This window comes from Populus trichocarpa, chromosome 15 (assembly GCF_000002775.5).
Source record: "Populus trichocarpa isolate Nisqually-1 chromosome 15, P.trichocarpa_v4.1, whole genome shotgun sequence".
Classification (NCBI taxonomy): domain Eukaryota; kingdom Viridiplantae; phylum Streptophyta; class Magnoliopsida; order Malpighiales; family Salicaceae; genus Populus; species Populus trichocarpa.
This window is the reverse complement of record NC_037299.2, coordinates 4002091-4014192: the sequence shown is the minus strand read 5'-3', so window position 1 is coordinate 4014192 and position 12102 is coordinate 4002091. Positions and strand designations below refer to the sequence as shown.

The following is a 12102-nucleotide window of genomic DNA, read 5'->3' as shown; positions in this document are numbered from 1 at the left end:
GTACAAATCCCAAACATGAAAACAATACTACAAAGACTAATCAACAATCACAAGAGAAAATTACTACAAAGCCCCTGAATGCATAGGTAAGGTCGTAATTTTACTATTCGACCAAACATGAAAATACAAAATTGTCCTTATGTAGAAAACATCAAATTATTTTATGTCAAGGATAAATTTGTTATTTTACTATGCATTTACTAACATAATTACTAAAATAACCCCACACAATTCCCATAAGACATTTATGTCATGTGGAAAAGACCATCTTACCCCCGAAGCAAAGGTAAAAGAGAAAATGACCATGGGGCAAGACAATAATTACACAATTGAAATGAATAGTAAATTATGTCTTGGAGCACAATAATATCACCAACAACTTTAGCTTTTTGTTAATATTTTATGCCTCGAGAGCCATGTATGATTTTCATCATGGATTGTTTTTTTTAACTGAGTGTTATGGGATATCAAACAAAAGGTAGTTCCTTGCTTTAAGGTGGTTTAACCTATAGTTGGACGTGTTTGATATCGTGTTTTTTTTTAAAATATTTTTTTTAAAAAATATACATATATTTTTTATATTTTTTTATAATTTTAATGCGATGATATCAAAATAAATTTTAAAAAACAAAAAAATTATTTTATTGTATTTTTTTTTACCGAAAAGCACCTTAAAAAACAACTTACAAAATTAATACAAAGCCGAAACATGAAAAAATTACTACAAAGGCCAATCAACAATCACAAGAGAAAATTACTACAAAGCCCCTGAATGCACAGGTAATGTCGTAATTCCACTGTTCGACCAAAAATAAAAATACGAAATTGTCCTTGTGCAGAAAACATCAAATTATTTTATTTCAAAGTTAAATTTGTTATTTTACCATGCATTTACAAATGTAATTACCAAAATAACCCCACTGAATTTCCAAAAGACATTCATGTCATGTGGAAAAGACCATCCTATCCCCAAAGCAAAGGTAAAAGAGAAAATGACCAAGGGGCAAAACAATAATTACACAATTGAAATGAATAGTAAATTGTGTCTTGGCATACAATAATATCACCACCAACTTTAGCTTTTTGTTAATATTTTGTGCCCTGAGAGCCATGTATGATGTTCATTATGGATTGTTTTATTTAACCGAGTGTTATGTGATATCAAACAAAAGGCAGTTTCTTGCTTTAGGGTGGTTTAGCCTCTAGTTAGACATGTTTGAAATCGTGTTTATTTTTTAAATATATATATATATATATATATTATATTTTGGATAATTTTAATGCGATGATATCAAAAATAAAATTTAAAAAACAAAACAATTATTTTATTACATTTTTTTTTTATCGAAAAGCACCTTAAAAAACAACTTATAAAATTAGTACAAAGCTGAAACATACAAAAATTACTACAAAGGCCAATCAACAACCACAAGAGAAAATTACTACAAAGCCCCTAAATACATAAGTAATGTCGTAATTCCACTGTTCGACCAAACATGAAAATACAAAATTGTTCTTGTGCAAAAAACATCAAATTATTTTATTCCAGGGTTAAATTTGTTATTTTACTATGCATTTACAAACGTAATTACCAAAATAATCTCACTCAATTCCCAAAAGACATTCACGTCATGTGGAAAAGACTATCCTACCCCTGAAACAAAGGTAAAAGAGAAAATGACCAAGGGGTAAGACAATAATTACACTATTGAAATGAATAGTAAACTGTGTCCTGGAGCACAATAATATCACCACCAACTTTAGATTTTTGTTAATATTTTGTGCCTCGAAAGCCATATATGGTTTTCATCATGAATTGTTTTATTTACAAGTGTTATATGCTATCAAACAAAAGGCAATTAATAATAATTACACTATTGAAATGAATAGAAAATTGTATCTTGGATCACAATAATATCAACTTTAGCCTTCTGTTAATATTTTGTGCCCCGAAAGCCTTGTATGTTTTTCATCATAGATTGTTTTATTTATGAGTGTTATGTGATATCAACCAAAAGATAGTTCCTTGCTTTGGGTGGTTTAGCCTCTAGTTGGAAGTGTTTAAAATCGTATTTTTTTTTAAAAAAAAATTTATGTTTCTTAAAATTAATTTTTTATATATATTTGAATAATTTTGATGTGATGATATTAAAAATGAGTTTTTAAAAATAAAAAAATATTTTAATGCATTTTTGACCGAAAAACATATTATAAAACAACTTTGCCATGTTCTTAAACACTCCTTTAGTAAAGAGCAAAGATAAAGGAGATTGAAAACTGGGATTGAAATTTTTTTTATATCAAATAAAAAAGCAAAAAAATAATAATATAGACAACTGTAATTGATTTTTTTACATAAATAAAAAATCTCATAAAAAAACCCAATCACAGTAATATATGTTTTGCTGGTTTGACACAAAAAACCGAACCGAACTGAACATTCTTTATCCGGTAATACAACACTCGTTAGTAGTCTAAAAACATTTCAAGTTAATTTGTTTTTAATATAAAACCAAACATCATTCTACACGCAGCCCTAAGAGTGTGTTTGAAAGTATAGTAGCGGTTAGGGATGAACAAAAAAACCGAAAAACCAATTAAATTGAGAAAACCATAAAAAAATAACTGAAAAACTGAACCGTGAAAAAAAAAACTGATTAGAATTTTGAAAAAACTGACCAGTTCTATTTCATAAGCCTGCAACTGAACCGAACCCAAACTGAAAAAAATCAGAAAAAAACTGAGCAAAAAACCGAGCCAAACCGGAAAAAACCGAGCCAAATCAGTTTGAACCGGTTTTTTCCCAATATAACCGAACCGAAACCGGTCGGTTTTGGTTTCTTTTTTTTTTAAAAAACCGGTTTTGGTTACTTTTTTTGATAAAACCAAACCGAACCGAAAATGATCACCCCTAATAGCGGTTGCTTTTCAAAGTGCTTTTCGTTCAGAAATGTATCAAAATAACAATTTTTTTTTAGTTTTAAAAATTTAGTTTTGATATAAACACATCAAAATGATATAAAAACACCAAAATTTATTAATTTAAAAATAATTTTTTTAAATTTTTTTTCAAAAACACTTAAAAAAAAACCTTTATAGTTTGTTATTATACATATAACTAAAGGGTGTGGGGAAATCACTGTTTCTCCAAACCCAAAAGCACTGTGGATCAACAGTAATCCATAGTGCTTTTTTCTTTTTTTTTTTTGCTAACTTTTCCTCTTTTTTTTTGTTTTTTTTTTCAAAATTACTTTTTTTTTCAACTTTCCTATTTTTTCTTTTTTTTTCATTTATTTTTTCTTTTGTTTTTTCCAAAATTATTTTTGTTTATTTTGCTTTTTAAATATTGACCGGGTTAAAATTTTTACTTTGTAATTTTTTTTCTTTAAAATACTCTGGATTGCTGCGATGTTTTTCCACATAGTTTTTCTATTTTATTTCTTTATTTTTCAAAATTATATTTGTCGATTTTTTTTTAATATGGAGCTGATTGAGAATTTAGTTTTGTAATTTTTTTTCTTTAAAACATTGTTGATTGCTACAGTGTTTCTCCACATGGTTTTTTTTTTTTATAGTTTTCTTCGAAATTATCTTTTGTTATTTTATTTTTTAATATTGAGCTGGTTAAAAATTACAGTTACAATATGTGAGGAAAACACTGTAACTTTCCTCGAAAATTACTGTTGATTGCTACAGTGTTTTTTCCCACATGGTTTTTTCCTGTTTTTGTTATGTTTTTTCCTAAAATTATCTTTGTCAATTTTATTTTTTAAATATTAAGCTGGTTAAAAATTGCAATTACAAGTAAATACAAGTTTTTCCTCACAAAACACTATGGATTGATACAGTTTTTCCTCACATGGTTTTTTCCAGTTTCTTTTGTGTTTTTTTTTGTAATATTTTTTTTTCAAAATTATCTTCATCGATTTTTTTTTAATATTGAGTTAGTTAAAATTTAACTTTGTAATAAAGTTTAATCATGTTAGGAAAACATTGTAGTTTTACTCATAAAACATTGTGGATTGCTACAGTGTCTCTCCCGAAAGTTTTTTTTGTTATAATTTTTTTCAAATTATCTTTTTCAATTTTAGTTTTTTAATATTGAGTTGTTTGTGAATTACAATTACAAGTGATTACAAATAAGGCTAAATCATGTGGGGAAGCACTGTAGCTTTCATCACAAAACACTGTGAATTGCTACAGTGTTTCTAACATGATTTGTTTTCTTTTTTTTGGTGTTTGTTTTGTTATTTTTTTTCTAAAATTGTCTCTGTCGATTTTTTTTTAATATTGAGCTGATTAAGAATTTAGCTTTGTAATTATTTTTCTTTAAAACACTGTGAATTGTTGCAGTGTTTTCCCATGTGATTTTTTTATGATTTTTTTCAAAATTATATTTGTCGATTTTTTTTTAATATTGAGTTGGTTAAGAATTATAATTACAATAAAGCTAAATCATATGAGGAAAGCGTTGTAGTTTTTCTCACAAAACACTGTGGATTGCTACAATATTTCTCTAAATGGTTTTTTATTTTATTTTATTGGGAAAAACGCTATATTTTTCCTCACAAAACATTGTCAATTGCTGCAATGTTTTTTCTCATGGGTTTTTTTCCTTCCAAAATTATCTTTGTTGGTTTTTTTTTTTTAATATTAAGTTGGTAGAGGATTTAGCTTTGTAATTTTTTTGCTTTTTATTAACTGAAAAGCTAAATCATGTGGCGAAAGCACTGTATCTTTCCTCACAAAACATTGTAAATTGCTACAAATCATTTTGTTCAGTCTCTAAGTTTTTGATCACCAACACAACTTTTTTTTCCGTCATGAAATATTTGCTCCATCATACCTTTAATTTCTATTACTTATCTAGCACTGGTTCACAATTATAACACTATCAAATATATTTGTTTTATAAATCCGCGGCAGCGCGCGAGCATGTCATCTCGTAATAACTAATATTGCATGCAATTTCTATTCATTATTCTCTCACCCAGGCGCATCCTTATCCCGGCTACAGTGTACTCTGTTCTCGTTTACAAACACTCCTTTTCTTTATATATAAAAAAGTAAAAAACTCAAATGACAAGGAAATCCTTTTTTTGTTATTCTCTGCAACCAAACAGACTCCAAAAAATGAGCGAAGGAAGCACAAATCCAGTCACTGAAACAGAGACCTCAAATCTGAAGCGCGAGAACCCAATCATCATCGAGGAATTAAATTCAGAGTCAAAGAAACAAAAAACTGAAGCTGAAGTATTGACGAGTGAAGAAAGCAAGCGAAACGACAGTGGAACAGAAGAGAAGAAGCAGAAACAGCAACAGATTGCGGCGGAGAAGGAGTTTAAGATCGAAGCCAATGCGGCGGAGGATAAAGGATCGAGACACTCCATGGAGGATGCTTGGGTTGTGTTACTAGACGCTAGCTTGGACTCTCCTCCTGGAAAATTGAGGTTTTTTAGGGTTTTCTTTCTCATTTTTTGTTTCTGATTTTGTGTTAAATAAATAAATAAATTAGAAAAGCAAAAATAATAAAAAAGCTAATTAATTAATTATATGCAGATGCGCACATTTTGCAATATATGATGGACATGGAGGGAGGTTAGCAGCTGAGTATGCTCAGAAGAATTTACATAAAAACGTTGTCTCTTCTGGCTTACCACGTGAGTTGGTGTGTTTTTAGTTTATATTTTGTTTATTGCTTCTTTTTTTTTTTTTTTTTCTCCTGGGTTATCATAATCAGTGTGGCAATTCATGAGAACTTTTTTTTAATGGGAAATTATAATGATTTCAGACTCTTGTATTGCATTGTTTAATCATGACTAGAGAGTAGCTTTTGAATCAAATATTCATTTGTTTTTGCTGTTTGATATTTTCATTTCCTTTCAATTCTAATATCTTCTTCATTGTTTGGGCCTGCTTATGAACCATCGTTTCTTTTTCTATTTTTTTCTATTTTTTATTTATTTACCTGTTGCCTTTGTAATCTGATGATTTTTCTTGTTGCCTGATTTTCTGTGGTTAAAATATTTTCCTTTTGCATTTAAAAATGATGGTGTATGTTTTCCGGTGCTGCAGTTGGATGTGAAAGCTGCCAAAAAGGCCATTCTTGATGGTATGAATTCACTTTTCATGTCTTCTACTGCATATTTTCTCTGCAATATTGTTATGCAAAATCTATTGGACGTGAAGTTTGTCTATGTTTTTTCTGTATTTTTTGCTTTTGTTTTGAGGTATATTTTGTTATTTTTTCTTTTTTGTGATTTAGGTTTTCGGAAAACTGATGAGTCTCTCCTTCAAGAAAGTACTTCAGGTAAATTCCATGATCAAGTCTCTGATGTATTCATCCTAATCCTTTTTCTATTTTAGAAGTAATGTTTTCTTTTTCACAGTCCATTGTTTGGGAAATTGGAAAATTGAATGAGAGGAATTATCAATACACTGCAAGTATTACAACCACTGCTGAATATGTTGAGTCACGGATGGCGTCAGTGTATAAATAATTAATTATGACCCGTGTGCATTCTGTTTTTCAGTTATTATTTTCATTGCCAAGATAAAGTTGGTTCTGAAATTATGTACTTTGAACAATTTCCACAGTTTTTTATCCAAATATTCTGCTTTTGACCCCGAAGAAGCATGGTCCATACTGCTTGAACTTTTGACCCGATAACATCACTCCATTTCTTTCAAAAGATCTATCCCTTTCTTAAACATGTTAGTCTTGTACTTTCGTTTTCGTGGATTGCTTTAACACACAAAAAAAAATGTCTTGTACTTTCGTTTTCGTGGATTGCTTTAACACACAAAAAAAAATGATGTCATGGGCTTCTTTCTTTACTCATGATTTTTCTTAGATAAATGTCTTGACTGTTTGCTAATTTCTAAATTTCTAAATTTGCTCATTTCCATTTTTCTAATTATGGATTATATAGAGCAGTAAACATGCTAAGTAAATGTTTCAAGTTTCACCAAAGAATTCACCAGTTCATTTATAACATTCTTTTAGGAGGATGGCAGGATGGTGCTACGGCTGTATGTGTATGGGTATTGGGACAAAAAGTAAGTTTGCAGCCCTTATCAAATTTAAGTTTGCCATTGTTATTTAAAGCTGAACCTATAGTTAAAAAGGTGCCTAGCAGGTTCTCATTATTTTTCTAAGGAATGGTTCTCATGATGCAACATTATCAGTCACATGACAGAGTTAATTAATATAGTTCTAGTGTATGCTAGATGGAGATGCTAAAAAATAAGTGCTGCAATCCTACAGTGAGATAATATTATTTGCATAGACCTTCACCTGGAATATAGGTCTGATTTTGTGAATTAAATTCTAGTTTTTTGGTTTAACTTTTGTATACTTTCCTTCCACAAGGATATTCCTTCCTTTCCTTTGCCTTTGATTGTTTTGTTGCTGAACATTCGTATAATTAGCATGAGACCTTTGGGTACAAACAAAATTCTTTGATTAATTCCAAATATTTTCAGTTACCATTATTTATTGTTATTGACAGCATGAGCAACAAAGAGAATTATTTAAGAGAATTGTTGCAGGATTTATGACTAAACTTTGTCTTATGGGAGATTTGTCTTGGGGAGTTCGGATCAAGTTTTTTCAAGAAGGTCCTCTCCTTTGTGGTCCTTAGGAATATTGAAATCACTCATCTTGTGTCATTATTAAACATTTCATCTCATTCCTTTATTGGCCAATGAAACTACTGAGACTATATTGTTCATCAACCACAAAGATTAGTGATTAAAGGTGACTTATATGTACTCCATAAATACTCTGTCATTTTCCTTCCGAGGGTGTGTAGCTTTCTTCCATTTTTTCTAGAAACACTTCTCCCTTAAATTCCCTCTCCAACTCTCACAGATTTCTGCTGGAACATTCCTGTCTTTATGACATACCCAGCTATGATAATCTCTATGAATTTCTCATGTCATTTTGAATTCTTACCTGCCTCAATATATGAGCTCTTCTAATGCTAGCTTCTTCTTCCCTACCTGCTCTATCTCTATCAATACTTGCATGCGCCATCTAATATACCAAATCTTTTATTTGCAAATACGAGACAGAGGACACATCACCTACATTTATAGCATTTCTCCTTGTCTTTGTTTCTTCTTTATCATATTCTTCTTTCCCTCCTTGATACATATCAGCTTTTGATATCTGAATGAAAATTCATATTAAGTTACACACATTAATCATACCTGTGTTTGCTTATGGAATCTAGTATTGCTAACTTAATGATTAACTTTTGCATTACTTTTGGTTATTATACTCCTGCATCTCTGATGAACTTTTATTTGACTTGCCACTACCAAACGTGTCTTAGGTTTTCATTGCTAACATAGGGGATGCAAAAGCAGTTTTAGCCCGATCATCCATTATTGATGGATCACAGAATCACCCAGATGGAGTAAGTCCATTGAAGGCTATTGTTTTGACAAGGGAACACAAAGCCATATATCCACAGGAACGTGCTCGAATACAAAAGGTAGAGACTATAATGTTCAAATTATAGGTACTCTAAGCTGATATTGTGCTTCAATTCTTTATTTTCTCTCTTTTTTTTAAATGAATTTTTTGATAATGAGGCCTAGTAATTATATTTTCTGGATATCGGTATTGGAGGCATCAGTCTTTTGATGCAGTGATTCAAATTATTTATTTGCAAGATAAGTCCTGGAGGCACCGTTGCCCTACAAAATGATATAAGCTTAGAATGATATAAGTTCTTTAGTCCCACTTTTCAACTTCAACCATTATTTTCTGATTTTGGATGATATCTTGATTCTATTGTTGAAAGAAAAAGAAAAAGGAAAAACATGAAAAAAATAAAAAATTGAGGCCGATCCAAGCTGAAAAGAAAAGAAGGAATCCTATATGGACGATGAAATTATCACTGCTTCTACTTTTTTGATATTTGAATGAATTTACTAACTTTTAACTCTTATGATCTGATATTTGTGCTCCTGCAATTTCCAGGCTGGTGGAAGTGTGAGTTCAAATGGACGATTACAAGGTCGCCTTGAGGTTTCTAGGGCTTTTGGAGACCGCCAATTCAAGAAGGTTCTTAGTGATTCCATCTTGCACAGTTGACACTGTAGTTTCATGTTTTCTATTTATGTATGATGACAGCATTTGTATATTTGTCCTTGTTATGTAGCTGGAAATGAGACTTGGTTCAAAGAGAAATATAATGCTATAGCTTGTATGCAGGCTTATAGATCTAGAGATAAATTGAAACGTGGCAATCTGAATAAATTTCTATAAGCAAAAGTGTGGTATATCCTTACCAAAAATCAGAGTTGGAGCTCAGATTGGTATAATTTTCAATTTTCTCGATGCTAATGTAATACCATTAGGATTCAATAATGCTTCCTGTAAACAATTGAGAGGTCAGAGATGGTTCTTTTTAATAAAATGGAAGATGTGAACCATAGAGAAATAAGCAAATGATTTGGTTGCAGCTTTGATAAATATATGAAAGTGCCAGGTGCATTATGAGTTCATCAATTATTTCATGTCCTTTCTTTATTATCAAAGCCATATATACTCATCATCCTGCAGTATGGAAGTTGCTGCAGTCATTTATGGTATTCCCTGAACTTGTGAAGAGTTTTGCGCTGTCATATCATAAATAGTTTTATAATACCTTACCTTGTTTATTTTTCTTCTTAATCTGTCTGTATTTATTCTGTGTTATTGTGCTCTTCAAATACAAGTATTGATCTATTCTGGGTGAAATTACTTTTTGAATCAACCTGCAAGGTACAATGTGTTTGCTATCTGAAACAAGTGTGGGAAATGCAGGTAGGTGTTGTGGCAACCCCAGATATTCATTCCTTTGACCTCACAGACAGAGAGCACTTTATTATTCTTGGTTGTGATGGCCTATGGGGGGTATGGCTTCAATTTCTCTGACATCTTTGCTATTATAGTTAGTCCATGTTTTTTTTAATCTTCTTTGAGCTCTACTTCTATACGTTTGAAAAATAACGCTACACATTGAAGTTCTGTATTTGTTTCAGGTATTTGGACCAAGTGATGCTGTTGAATTTGTTCAGAAATTATTGAAGGTAAAAGTACACCTGTTTAGTAGTGAAGCACTATTTGACTCCTTGTAGAACTTGAATAATTAGTTGAATTTTGTCCATTGTGCTATCCTTCTTGATTTAGCTGTTGAAATTTACCTTGTAGCAGAACTTAAGGAAGGGTGGCAGTTTAATGGAAAATTACTGCATCTTTGCAAGCTTTTAGGACGCGAAATCCTAATTGCATTGTATTATTCAAATAGAGCATTTGATGGATTACGAGTGCTAGTTTTATTTCTTTGCCTTCAAGTACATACAAAGCAAGTAAATAACCTGTATAGAATTCCATTTAGAAATGAGCTATAACCTACTTGCGAATGTCACTATTTTAGGTCTATATATAGGATGGTGTGCAACCTAGTTTCATTGAAATTGTTATATGTACCTTTCCCATGCCTAAGAGCTCCTTCATCCTTGATTACTGTTTTTTATTTCTAAGGTAGAGGAAGCTATATTGTTGCATGGGAATTGGTACATGATATCTGATACAAGGTGCTTATATCTAGGCTTACTAAGTTCCTATATAATATTTAATGCTGGTGCATGGATGGCAAAGTGGTCCGGCTCATTAAAATTAGAACTTGCAATATGGCTCATTAAAATTAGAACTTGCAATATGGCTCATTAAAATTAGAACATGCCTCATGAAGTACTTAAAAGCTAGTCATAAAACTAGCTGAATTGCGTCTACAAAACTGTAGCTAAGGCATTACTGTCGAATTTGAACATGACTTTCTATCTAGATATTGAAAATTAATCTCTGTGTTTATAGAAACCTCTAGGATTACCATGCTCCATGTTTTGAATTGCAAATTACTTTCACACCAATAATGTATTTAAGCATTGATTCTGATTCTTTTTCTTTTTAATTAGACCCCTACATCAATTGATGACTTACAAATTAGACATGTTTGGCAGGAAGGTTTGACTGTTGCAGCTGTGAGCCGCCGTCTTGTAAGGGAAGCTGTTCTTGAGCGGCGCTGCAAAGATAATTGCACTGCAATCATCATTGTTTTCAAGCACGGTTAACACGGAGGGCCACCGATGTTCATTCCACTGGAAAAACATCCCAGCAGCTGGCCATCAGTACATGGAGGTCTTGACACTTCTTTTTCTGTAAGAACTGCCAAAATATTGTTTCTTGGTTCATCTCTTGTTGGCAGTACATTAGCTTGACTGATATACTCAGACGTCTAGAAACGAAGCTATGCACTACTGCGTAATCAGTGAAATATGTAGTGATGTGGTAATGCTTGCGGTTGCTGGTCCTGTAACGATTGCTAGATGTTTGAAGATACCGTTCCAATAGTACATTCACTGCTGTAGCCTGGCAATCTTTACCTTGTTTTCTCTGCACTCGTCTTTCCTAATAGGTAATAGTGATTCAAAAGTCTTATTAGTATCCTCCTATATAACCATCGACAGTTTTGATCTCATTGAAAAATAGATAAATTGAACACTAGCAGAGTATTATACCTAAAGGCTAAAAGAAACCCAACTTTTTATTTCATCCAATAATAACAATAACAACAACAATTCGAACCCTGAAAGCTCAACTGATCAGGTTTTAGGTTTGTTCCTTAGAGATTATCAGTTCGAGTCTCACAAATCTCAGGGTCATTGAAGGCTTATATGATTGTTAATTTTAGGGCCCTTGAGATTAGTGAGATGTGTGCAAGTTGAACCGGATATTTATATTAATAATAATATAAAAAAAATAACAACAATTCGGAGTATGTGAACGTTGTTTTGCTAACATCTGAGGTGTGTTTCTGAAGACCAAAAAAGAATGGTTTAAGATTTTGGGAGACCTTAAACCCTGAGGATAAAATTTGAAGTTTTCGAAATATCTTGCTGCTCAAAGTTAGGACTAGTCTACTGTTCTTGCAAAAAAGTGGCTTAACATTTGTGAGCAAACAATTCCTTCTGTTTGTCCAAACTCCGAAGTACTTTTTGTTTGTTGCTTTATTAATTATCCTTTTTTTATTTTTTGGGTGAAAC

At 31.4% G+C, this 12102-nt stretch overlaps 1 protein-coding gene across 2 annotated transcripts; it reads left to right on the top strand.

The window, feature by feature from the left end:
• Positions 1–5080: 5080 nt before the first annotated feature.
• Positions 5081–11441, top strand: LOC7453894 (probable protein phosphatase 2C 8). Of its 2 annotated transcripts, XM_002321462.4 has the most exons (10): positions 5081–5450; positions 5560–5668; positions 6076–6112; positions 6266–6310; positions 7007–7059; positions 8340–8501; positions 8993–9076; positions 9821–9910; positions 10039–10086; positions 11020–11441. In XM_002321462.4, the coding sequence occupies exons 1-10, from the start codon at positions 5134–5136 to the stop codon at positions 11128–11130; spliced, it is 1056 nt and encodes a 351-aa protein (XP_002321498.2). In that variant the 5' UTR covers positions 5081–5133; the 3' UTR covers positions 11131–11441. The 2 variants fall into 2 exon arrangements, with proteins under 2 accessions (XP_002321498.2, XP_052303642.1); XM_052447682.1 differs by lacking the exon at positions 6076–6112 and having other exon boundaries at positions 5560–5660.
• Positions 11442–12102: the final 661 nt, after the last annotated feature.